General features: G+C 43.4%; 1 protein-coding gene across 1 annotated transcript in view; it reads right to left on the bottom strand.

Annotated features, from left to right (window-relative positions):
• Window positions 1-922: 922 nt before the first annotated feature.
• Window positions 923-12,640, bottom strand: part of LOC104543914 (slit homolog 3 protein-like) — a gene marked incomplete at its 5' end in the record, with an annotated part of 37,581 nt that continues 25,863 nt past the window's right edge. Inside the window, 4 exons of the mRNA XM_010188632.1 lie at window positions 923-1,412; window positions 2,526-2,734; window positions 5,613-5,898; window positions 8,270-8,424. Coding sequence (XP_010186934.1) covers window positions 1,174-1,412; window positions 2,526-2,734; window positions 5,613-5,898; window positions 8,270-8,424 — 889 coding nt within the window. The remainder of the gene's footprint in view (window positions 1,413-2,525; window positions 2,735-5,612; window positions 5,899-8,269; window positions 8,425-12,640) is intronic.

The raw sequence follows: 12,640 nt of genomic DNA, 5'->3' as shown, positions 1-12,640 counted from the left end.
AAAGAGTGCTGCTAAGGTGGACAAATGTCAGCTGAATACCTTCACATGAATATAGTGCAACTTCTGCTTGTTTAAAAAGCTGTGGAAAAGTAGCCAGCTGGACCCCAGTGTGGCTGAACAGGCAGCTACAGCCCAACTCACACCTACGGCTCGAGTGACAGGGGGAGTACAAGCCACGATGCTGCAGGCACCTTCTGGCACCTGCAATACTTTCAAGTTCTTTACAACCTTTGCAAGTTAAAGTGTCAAGGCATGACAAATTATGTAGCTGTGCATTCCTTCTATTTCATATTCAAAAAAGGGCTCAAAGCTGGGAGCAAGAAGGCACAAACTTGGGAAATAACAATAGCTGAGTTTACACAAAAGTACTGTCATTTATTAGGCATTATGTAGCACTTATTTCACACTTTGCCCCAAATTTCCCAAAGCAACATATATTTCCCCACTTACTTTCCCTTTGTCCCCTTCTTTTGGATAAAGCTGCCTGTGCTCTATAGATGCAGTTACTGAAGAATATATTGTGAACACAGATAAACATCATACACAGCAAAAAGTGTACTATAGTATTACAACAGTCAAATAATGTAGTTAGCCTCAAGCTATGGTAGTGCCTATGTGCAATTCAAGAACAGCAAGCGGAGCCACTGTACAGGAGCAAAACAGTGCCAGCAGAGCAAGGGAGCGATGGGAGGCTTTCCGAGGGTGCCCGAGCAGGCGAAGTGGCCATCAGTCGTGGGGATCTGTTCTCTGAGGAGAACCACCCAGAGCCTCAGAGATTTCAGCCCGTATCAGTTCTGTGTCAGGTCCTTGGAACAACGTTACCTTTGTTCATTGTGCACACACATACAGTCACCCCCATATTTTTCCTGTTAGGTTATGTTTCCTTTATATACATTTTTTTAATTTTTTCACTTAATTTTTTTTCTTACAACTGTTAAAAAAGTTTCATGGTAAAAATAACTCACTATATGATGCATATATCCAAAGTGGTGCGATACTTTATATAATAAAAGATGAAAATAGTCATTTTCCATAATAAAAATAAGTTCTATTTTTTGTTTATTTTACAATATACTTAATATTCCTTTTCTTCTTCTTCACTCTGAAAGTAAATAGGTTCCGTTTCAATAGCGCTTCTGAGTCGATTAAAGTGGCAAGAGACTGGAGAATGGCTTATAAGCATTTTGAGCAGCCGCATTCCACATGTCTCTCCAGTTCTTCCATGAAGGTGGAGCCATCCACGCACTGGAAGAAGTATTTCCGTCTTTTGCTCCGGAGGGGAACACAGCACTGCCTGTTGCCGCAGCTGCCGTGGCATTCCAAGCGGGGTACTTTGGAGGCAGTGGCGCACGATGTGTAGCCCTGCTGCTTATGGACTACTTCTCGAATTATCTCTCCTTGGCAGAGGTTCTCTGATAGGACAACAGAGATGGAAAACAAAATGTGGTAACTATTTTGCCAGATACTCCCCAAACATCAGCAGACAGACCTGTACGTGTAATGCTATTCAAGGCAAACAGATGGGAGGAGCAGGACCATAATCTTCTAGCGCTTTGTACCTGCCATTAAAACAGAACTCGTGTCACACAAATGTGCAATATCTGGCACACAGCAGAGACTGAACAGGCCTGCTGGCTTTGATCAGCAGTTCTGGAAGTGCTTTAATGAATGCTGAGTGTTGAATCCTGCAACATTCCTCCAGCATATGAATTAGTTTTACTATGTCTGCTTCTCAGGATCAAAGGTCAGCCTGTGCTGCATGACATTAGCAATCTGGGATACCTGAAAATGTCTGTGCTGTTCTGCAGTCACTTTGCAGCAGCCAGATGCATTTTGGTGAGCCTGTGATGTGTGTAATTTGGAAAGTCTGTGGTTCATTCACAGGAAAGGCACAACTGAAATAAAAATAATACATGGCAGCTCCTTCCTTCTCTACAGGAATAAAAAAGGCAGAAGGGTTGAAGTTAGGACTCACAGAGTTTTCAGTGAGTCTGTTCAGGGCAGGGCAGAAGAGTTGGGCTCCTGCCCTGGTAGGAATGTCCAGCATCATCTGTGGAACTCCCCAGGAAACACCCTCAGCTGCACCAGAGGGACCAAGCTGAGGATCCTCACGGCCACTTCAGATGAGTGGTGACTCCTGCCTGCCCCTGGTATGGAGGGTAAAACCTCCTTTCTCAGCATTGCAGTTAACTGATCAGTGTTTGCTGAGGGTAAACTCCACAACAACCTCTCCTTTAAGCATTCCACACAAATCCTGGGAGCAACAAACCTTGAGCATTCAGGAAACATGAGAACAAAATCCTTTGCTACAGGCATCCCCCTTTCCACGTGTTTGGATAGCAGCTAGCTAGCTGTTGCATGGTTCCTTCCTCCTCCCTGTATTGCTCTGCAGAGGCTGACTGAGCTTTATGTACTACTATGTGCCATTTACCCCCAAATATGAGTCACATGGAAGAGAGGTAAAAACAAAGGCGTAAAACAGAAACTCAGCAGAGCAGCGTCCCAGGCCCTGCAGCCAAGCGTACCTCTGTCACAGTGTTCTCCACTATAGTTAGGATCGCATTCGCAGTAGGGTTCCCCATGCTCAGAAATTTTACATTGCCCGTGGCCGCATTTCAAAATCCTGCAGGGATTTGAGGAATTGTTCTTCTTGTCACAGAACATGCCTGTGTAGCCCTCCATGCACTTGCAGGTGTAAGCAACATTGGCCACCACGCACTTACCATGCAGACACCTGGAGAAAGAGAAGCATTTAGAGCTGGCATGATGTGAAAGTTCCTTTTCCCAGGGATGTTTGGCTTTGGCATTTCTGCCCATTTAGTTCCAAGACACTAATCCAAAAACTGCAGTTCAGTGTCAAACACTCTGAAGAAACTGTGAGTTTTTAGTGAATACAGGATAAGGTTCAGAGAATACATTTAGAATTTGTGATCCTAAGTGATCTCTTTGAAATACATCAGGCTCTTCCATGAGCATGCACCAACGCTTGGCAATCACACGAGCCAGCTCACATTTGCAGCACCAGCATGTGGAACTCAGTGCCAACAATCAAGCTGCACGCCCAGGCTTCCTTAACAGAATTACTCTACAAATAATATCAGGTGATGAAAAATATTGTGATAAATGCTTGTGGAAAAGCTATGCAGACTTAGTCACAGGCAGCTGCAGTTGAAGGGTTCCCTGGCTCATGTGGTTTGCAGTGAGCTCTGGTATTTCTGAGGAACACCACAGGGCAGGGTGCTGATCCTTAGCAGGTTCTCTGACACCAGTCCCACTGCTGGGACAAGAATAGACTGGGAATGGGCTGAGGACAAGCCAAGACAAAATTTCTCAGAGCTTATAAATCTTTGCTATGTCAGGTCCTACTTGACATAAAAAAACACGTATTTCTCTTATTTTTATTTATTTTCTTTCTGGTACTTTAAGATTGTTCCCTGCTTATGTTGAATCCGTGTACATTTCATTTTTAAGCTTTGAACTAAAAGTGTAAATAATAAAAGCAGTTTCCAGCATACATACAAACACACATACAAACTCCTGGAATAAGGAATAAGTCTATATGAACCAGTATTTTCTGTCCTACTAACCAAAAGAGTGCTTGCATAGGAACTCAACAATTGCTATTATCAACTACCTGTTTGTCCTGGTTTGAGCTAAACAGAAATAATTTTCTAGTTTCTTTTCAGTTTAGTCTCTTCTAAGTGACTGTACTTTCTGAAACTAATGATGTGTTTTTCCAGGCAGTGTTCACTTCTACAAGTGATAGTGCTTGATGTTTATAGTTACTATGGTATGTAAATATAGCTCTTGCTTACAATGGAGACCAAGGCCACTGCCACATCATGGTTGCTGTATTGTGGTGTCATAAGTGAGGTGTCAAACCTGCAGGGAAGAGCAGACAGGACAGATGACCCAAAACTGACCAACAAGGTATTCTATCCCACGTATGTCATTCTCAGTATAAAGCTGAGGGGGTCACGAGGGTTTAAGTCTCTCTTCTTCCCCTTCTTCTGCCATGTCCAATCTCCGAGCAGAAGTTTGTCTGCCTTCGATCCTGATCTGTGTGTTCCTTAATCCAGTTCCTGAATCCTGCTCCCACTGCTGCTGGCTCTGTCTAGGACTTTTCCAGTGCCCAGCTCCACAGAGCCTCTGGTGACATAATCTTCATTGGGGAAAGGATTTTATATTGGTTTTGTATGTATTTCATTATTTTCCTATTTACATTATTATTCTGTAGTATTATTACTGAATCATTAAATCTGTTAGTTTTCTTTTTCAGCTCATAAGTCTCTCTCCCTTATTCTCTTTCTCTTCCCCTTCTGAGGAGGGGAGAGGGGTTAATAGAGAGCGTCTGCCCAGTGACACTGTTCTTCACGGTTGCATTTCCTCACTGAGATTAACCTGTGAGCAGACACCTGCCAGCAGGGCATTGGATTTCCATGGATGCAAAGGGCTTTAAGGAGACAACTCCAAAAGGCTGAAGTGATTTAATGAAAGATGGGACAGTATGCAATCCTTAAAAATACACATAACTACTTTCCTTAGTGAGGGGGCTACGTTCACGATTGCATCATTCTCCTTGGATTATGAGAGAAACAATCCCTCCTCATGTAATCAGCTGGAATTCCCTTGTTTTCCTCTGTCCAACCACAACAGCTTTCTGTTGATGCTGGAAATTCAAGGAAACATTTGTGTCTCTGCATGTTTCCTCGCTTTGGTGTTTGTATCTTTGCTCCGTAAATCGTCAGTTGCTTCTCAACATCTTCCAGGGTTCAGTACTTTTTAAAATGGTACCTCTGCCAAGTTTCTGCCCTTAGGAGAGTGATTATTGATTGTGTCAATTACCTGTCAAAAGTATGTGCTTGTGAAAAGCCCCTTCCACAGATAGCGCAACCAAAGCAGCTTCTAAAACAAAAGTATTTCCATCTGCCAATAGCACAGCACTGAACTGCACAGACTGCTAGTCTGCATCGGGCTGTCCCTTGTGCCAGCCATAAGCAAGCTGTTCATACAGTGTTTCTGATGGTGATGTGGTTATTGAGCCTTTGAACTGTGAATGCTTTATGCTCATGCTGCCTTCACATGCAAGTCCATGCTATCCTTTAAACTTGGACTTTAAAGGGGTGTTTCAGAGTGTAACGTTTAAGTCAGCTATCTGGGAAATTTAGAACTGCTCACATTAGAGTGCATAATGGTCTTTAAGGAGTTAGGCTAAATACTGGGTCCAATGTTGCTGTGAGCTTATCCCTAGAATGTGTTCCTCCTGCTCACAGGTAGCTCTGCTTTGGATAAATGCACCACCTCTGAGGTAAACCATACCCGTTAACAGAAGGTTTTGTATTTTGGTGTGTAAAGTCACAGCTGAAAGTATGACCTGCAGGTATTAACACCCTAGCTCCTCCTGGACAAAGAGCTCATTTGGAGAGCGAGCAATGTTAGAATAAGAAGTGGAAATTGAGAATTGCCATGGATGCTGACTCAAAAATGACAATAATTTCATGTGGGAACCCAGCACTTCCAAAAATAGTCAGATATGGTTTTACAAGATGAAATGTGAAATATGCATTAGCTGTAAAGTGTCCACCCTCCCATCAGCATTCATTCAAGCTTACTTGTGGTTAAGACATGGGTCTCCAATTTCCTGGTCACACAGGGGGCCCGTCCAGCCTGGGTGACATTCACAGATCACACTTGATTTCTCTAGGGACCGGCAAATACCATGCTTGCAGATATTACAGGATTTGCAGCCAGGAAGGACTCCTAGTGACTGCTGTGGTAAATCCTTGAAATCCTGCAGCTCATTATTGATGCGGACATCGTGAATACATCCATGAAAACCATTTGGTGGCTTATCTGCACCCTGGCGCAGTGAAGATAATCCAGTAGAGGTTGGAATCCCTTCAGATAAAAGCAAAAAGGGAAGGTTTATTCACAGTTACAATGACAGAACATGAATTATAATTGCTAATGTTTCTTATGTCTGTTTCTTAGCCCCTTATAATCTATAAGGAATTAATTTGCATAGGACCTTTGTAAGGTAGCACAGTCTCATTGTCCTCATTCTGGAAATGGAAAGAAACAAACAAAAAAAATCACTTGCCTAAGCTTACACAAGAATTGTAGGAGATAAAAAACAAAACAAAACAGAACTCTCACCTTTTTGTTTTTTGGCCGATGGCCATGTGTTTTTAGATAATACTCCTTCTGTATATAGTTTAATAGCAATTATTCTTCTGAATATCCATTTAGAAGGGTGTCTTTACCTGCCAGGAGAGAGCTACCACCTCTGGGATACAGCAAGACGGGCATTACTAGATCACAGCATCAAGACAGGGAGTGGCAAGGTTGCACTCCATTGAATCAGTGCAGGAGAACGCTAGAGACAGGGAACAGTACCTCAGGATGCCAGGCCAAGTCTCTGTGGCAAGTACCCTCCATCGTGCTCAAGCTCAGGCGGTCAGCAGATTCTTTTGGATGCTGTGTTACACCCTCCCCCCTGACATCCACTTGGGCTGTACAGCTGCCTTGGCAAAGTTGATAGTTTCTGTTTTCAGCTGCATAAGGCCTCTGAATTTGCTATCCATAAGTAAGTGTACTGTTAAAGATGGTTTTAAAAGAAAACCAGTATCTTTAACTGTGCGTCAGGAGGAAAGTTACTAGACAGGTGATGTACTTGGAGACGTGGACAAAATTATGGGCGCATGAAGGCTCAGGTCTGTCTTAAAGCTTGCAGGTTAGGAACAATTGCTCTGGGGTAATGTAATCAATTACTTTAAATGGTCTGAAGTGGAAGGCAGCTGGCATGCACACTACACGCAGAGAAGTGGCACATGAATAACAGCGGTTTAGAAAGAAGCAAGAAGAATTTTAACAGGCAATAAAAAAAGTCTCCATTGAGCCTATGGTTTCTGGTATCCAATAGTCCTTCACTTCAGGTCTCAGAAGTGCCCTGTGAGTGCATTTCTGTAAGTACCTTTCGAGAATTAGTATTGATCCGCAATGCTCATTCATTTACAAAGCTTTTCCACATGATTATATCCCAAGTTCCCTGTGTATAAATTGCTGTGGGGTTGATTTCTTTTATGCTTTGCTAGAGAGAGAAATTGTGATGGCCTCACCAGCAGATTATCTTTGATGCATCATGCTCTTTAATAGCCTGTGACATTCTTAATAGGAGCCAATTACAATAGGAGCTCCATACAAAGCAGATTATCCAGTTTTCTGATTTACAAGGGCAGTATTCAGGGTTCTTTTAGTAAAGTGTTATTAAAGGGAACTATTTACGAAAGGCTTGACCAGCACCAAATACAGTTGGCAAGAGTTTCTACTATTTGCTTTAATGATCTAGTCAGAAAAAGCCCAAAGATTTTCTGAGTCTATTATTGTTCTGCTGACTTTTGTATTTAGAATAAGCTGACTAAAAAGTTAAGAACTCCATGTCACCAAAAGGGAGAGATTTCAATATTCAGTCCAGAATAGAGCTGGGGCCCATTCTGGCAAAAAAAAAAGTGGGCAGAACACAGCCTTCATTCTGTCTCTCATGTACGGACACCTAATCAGTGGGATTCTCATTATCCTGGGCATCTGTTGCCCCAACTCACTTGGCCCTTCCTTCCCCCAAAATTCAGTTCTGAATGTGAAAAAACTTCTTAACTGAAGTTTGGTCAACTCTTAATATCTTACTAATAGTGAAGCTCTGGCTTCATTTTCCAATGGGAAAACTATTAGCCAAGAAGTTCTTAATCAGCTTGTGTCTTATTATCATTTGGAGGTTTTAATCCTCACCTCTCTCCCCCAAATCTTTAGACGTCTAAAAAATTTCCAGCAGAAATACAACTCATTTATAGTATATTTAAACTTACTATCGATTTGCTTTTTTGCCATGACTGTGACACTTCCATTGTATTCTTCAACCGTGACATCCTGGTGCCAGCCAGTTCTGAAAGCTTTAGAAATGACAGAGCGATTGCACTTGCCATGGCCATATAGCACAGAAACTGCCTGTGCTGAGCTGAGGTTAACTTCCCTGGTCTGGCGTGCAACCATGTGCTGGCTTTGCAGTGGGGTGCCAGTGGGCTATGGAGGACAGAGCAGAACAGCAGAGGTGTGGTTTCCAGGCGCTCTGTTCAGGGAAGCAACCTCTGGCAAAGGAGAAAGGCAAACTGCTAGTTCCTCCCCACTACCCAGAGAGTCCCCTCTGTAGGATGGAAGATTATTTGCTTCTGAGAAGACTTGTGAAAATCTCAAAGACCAGAGCAACTGACTGTACCTCCAATGTAGAGGGGTGTGTTGAGACTGACAGGAGACTGCTTCTGGAGTTTTCCTAGACTCTTGGGAGTCCCCTTGTCCACCACCAGGTTCAGAGTTTGATTCAGCATGACGAGCTCCACACTATGAAACTGTCCATCATTCACTGTTTCCACACTAAAAGCAAAAGCAAAAAAAATAAATAAAAGAGAATGAGAAAAGGATGTTAACAATTAACTGCCTCTGCTTCTGTGACATCTGCTGTTACACCTTGCATGGCACAGCTCCCCTTCCATGCTCCTATATGGTCACTGTGTCCTTAACATTTCCTCTAGTGTGAGCCTCCAGTGTACAGATTTAAACACTGCCAATGCCTGTGCAGGTAGGACCTATGCATATGTAACACTCAAGAGGACAGCAGCTACTGTGGTTGTGTTTCCCAGGGCAGAAAAGCAAGGGTGTAGCTACATAATTTATTTGCTTTGGTGAAAAAATTACTTAAAAATCTGCAGTTCTGTGCTCTCAGCCACAGCTTGCTGCCCCTCTGTCACACTGCATGGTGCTCATGTTGCCATATCACTGAAATTATTCCTTATTGTATGGTTAGTTTAAACTCAAATTATTTCACAGGGGCAGGGAGAGACTGCAGTCCCGGACAAGAGACAGCGGGGGACTCTGAAACTAGCAGTTCCTCACAGCAGAAATATCTTTTAACTACATGCTGAGGCATGGGGACAGGCTGAGTTACTTAAAGCCAGAGAATGAATTCAGGAGGTTTTGGCTTATAAATTACAGTGATACTTTGTTCAGTACAATACAGTCCTGCCTGAACGCATGGAAAACTGACAAACTGCTACTCCTTTGAGAAACATTTAGGCGTAGATTAAGACTTGTGAATAAGAGAGCAGGAATTTTGGGGGGACAGGGAGCAGGCAGCCATCTGAGCAGAGAAGATATTAAAGGCACTATGTATTTATTGCTCAGATGCTTTGAACACTGAATGCATGAACCCTTCACTGAGTCACTCAACACCTCTTTGCTAGTCTGTACCACATACAGTCATCACCTTCATCTTCAGTTCAGTCTCCCAGAAACTAAAAGATGCAGTGGTACAATTCCATTTTTTTATTTTCAGGGCAGATTCAGCTCTTAGGCCTTTCTGCTGCATGTTGAAATTCTCTAAACAACTCAGTAATTTAATGTGCTCCTAAAAGCAAGAAGCAGCAAGGGTAGGATTACCTGCTCTTGAGCAAAGAGGGTTTCAAATGAGGCTGGTAGTGATAGAAGTGATGAGACTTTCCCACTGCTGTAGATGTAATTATATAGTACAGCCTCTGTTCCATATGCCTGCAAACACCATGAGAATCTAATAGCAGTAGCGGTTACAGACAAAATTAGCCCGTGGAGTGTGTAAGCTGCCCACACGCACAGTGCTGCCGACACATTTTTAAGCTTGGCCTGTGAGCGCCCTTTTCCAAATTCCTCCTGGCAGACTCGTTAGCTGGGTGGTGGTTCTGATACATACAGATAAAGATGGAAAAAGCCAGCTGTGGGATTTATGCATCCTGAGATGCTGCTTAGCCAGTGATCTGTATTTGGGATTGCTGCATAAGTGGTAAATACCATATTAAAATGTAAAAGGTTAGTTTTAAGTATGGGCTTTTGTTCATTCAAATGGCCCACAAGCTGAGCATCTTCTCTCAGTAAGTTACAAACTGATAGGTCAGATTCCTTCAGGTGTTTTGTAAAGTTGCAATGTAGATATCTCTAAGCTGTTTATTCAGATTTTCTTTGCTATCAATGGAGAGGAACAGGCACATGGAAGGAGTGACACATGTCTGAGGATGAATCTCGTTTTAGCTGTATGCACCTCTCATCCTAGAAGACATGCTGGCCACCTTTAGTGCCCAGTCCAGAGTAACTGATGTGTAAGGGCATTGCAGCACAGAAATAGGACCTCAACTTCAGAAACAAATTACATGACTTGGAAATTACCAGAAGTCAGCTGTTCCTGGAAGAAGTTTCATTTTTATAGTGTTTTGCAGTAGACCTGACATAGCCAGTTACACATGAGCACTGTCAGGTAGGAAGGCAGCACAGTGGCATTTCTGAGGAGCTCCGAGTTTAAGAAGAGCACAGCGCTGTGTCAGAACTGAGCTAATGTGCCTCTGCATTGCTGCTGTCCCCACAGGGGTTTGAGATGAAACATGCTATACAAAAAAATCAGATCCAGTTGATTACATAGACAGTCTGGCTCAACTCAGTTCAGTTACACCAGGACCAGTGCAAGGGCCATGAGCTGCGTGGGTTGGGACAAGGCTGAGGACTTATGTTGCACTCATTGCCAAAGGTGATGTAGTGTGTGCCCCTTGGAAAAGCAAGTCTGTCATCATTGTACCTGGGTCCCCTGGACTGGGGCCCATGTCTCTAGCAGACTATGGGTTGACAACTCAAATAAGCTTGAAAACAGCTGGTCCAGACTTTCTGGTTAGTTATTCTTGAATTCTGCTAAGTATCTGCCATACTACAAGAAACAGCTGTGTTACAGCAATGTGCCGATGGGGGTGATCCCTATGTACTCCCTGTGTATCTAACTGTTGTGTTGTAATGCTTAATTCACATGTGGAAAGCACTTGGATTCCCAGCTGAGAAGCATGAGATAAATTGAAATGTGTATTTTCAATTGTTAGTCTGTGCAGAAGTGCCAACAAAAGGAAGAAGCATAGCCAAAACCCTGGCTCTGGCAGCTGAGCACAGAGGAAGTGCGTGGATGGCACTGGAAGTGCCTGGAAGGAGCAGAATCTGAAGCTAACGCACAAAACTACACTGTTACCTGAAGAAGGCCAAACTACAAGCATTTGTCAGAGGACAACATTATCATGTCTGGCAGGGCTGGTTCTTCCCTGGGCCAGGATTTCACAGGCATTAATCACCTACTCCTGCACAGCATGTGCTTTTTCCAGATTATGCTTTGACTAACAGGAAACCTGTGTGTCCTGGCGATGGAAGCAGTTGTCCTTCTTGGTGTTTTCAGCATACCCAGGGCTGGCATTTTTTGCTTGGAAAGAGAGTGAGAGGTCCCTGTCTGCAGGTACACCTGAATCAGTATTACTCAGTTCTGACTCTCTCACTTTTTAACTCTGAATTAAAATAACCTGTGCCTGGACATTGAGAAACAAAGTAACTTACATCTGTCACCCAACATTGCAGTTCTGTAAACCAGATAAAGTCTAAACAGGCAAAACACTCATGTGCATTGAGAAAGGGGTTAAAATTGCTGCTTGTAGGATCTTTGTGAAATTCAGTTGCAGAATCAGCAGTCCCACAGATAATCAGAAGGCCAGAGCACATTCTTTGAAGATAAATGGTATCCCCCAATTGAACAGAAACCCTTTTGTCTGTTCCACAAACCCTATCTAGGAATGTCCAGGAACGAAATTTAGGTATCCTGTGTTTGTGTAGCCAGAGATGTTTAGAGAAATAGTGTCAGCACTATTTGAATGCCCAATCAGCAGAATAAGTGACAAAATACATCTGCTTCTGCGAGGTGAAAAGTTTACAGAGAAGAAGACAATGAGCCTTCATCCTCACGACCACCTGAAGACCACCAGAGGGTCGCAGGGCGCATGCCCAGATAGGAGGAGTTGTATGCTAATTATTTTTTGAAGAGTCTCCGCTTCATATTAATAGGTTTTCAGATGTCTCATGAATATGTATGAATATGTAGCATATAAACAATCACTTTGTAATGGGAAACTGGAATCCTCCCAAGGAATGATCCTGGGGACTCCCCATGCGTAATAAAGAATACCTGCTCTCTAAAACTCAAAGAGGAGTCTAAGAGAGTGAACTTGTTTTCCAGCTCTCTTGGAATCAGCTTTGTGAGAAGACACAAACATACGATAGAAAAGCTGAATGTAGACAGCTAGGATAGCAGAAAATCCCCAGCCAGGAGATACTGGTGTTAAAGGACTAACTGCTGTTGCTGACAGAAAGACGTTAGAGATGCCTTTGAATTTGGAGAAAGATGGAGACAACATTGGGGGAGAAGCCAGTGGTAAGAGAAATGCTACATGAACTCTTCTCAGAGCCTCTCAGGGCCTTTAGGAGATACAGCTATCGTCTGAGACAGCTGGAGACAGTGGCTTGGCTGGAGATGAAGGCAGGAAAGCCACAGATGCTGAATGGTGCATCACAGTGTGGCTTGCTCCACAGACTTGCTGTGCTCAGCTCTTTTGCAAGGGGCCTCTTCCTGACCCTGCTCTCTGCAAGGGCTTTATTAAAACCTTAACTGAACTCTTACTGGGGATCAGGTGGGCTTATAGAGCTCTTCCTTCCAAGGCAGCCTGCGGCGGGCGGGCGGGGGTTTACGGCGCTTCCTCAGCAATCCTGC

The sequence above is a fragment of the Mesitornis unicolor genome, unplaced genomic scaffold (assembly GCF_000695765.1).
Source record: "Mesitornis unicolor isolate BGI_N332 unplaced genomic scaffold, ASM69576v1 scaffold2237, whole genome shotgun sequence".
Taxonomy (NCBI): Eukaryota; Metazoa; Chordata; class Aves; order Mesitornithiformes; family Mesitornithidae; genus Mesitornis; species Mesitornis unicolor.
This window is presented reverse-complemented; position numbering and strand designations above follow the sequence as displayed.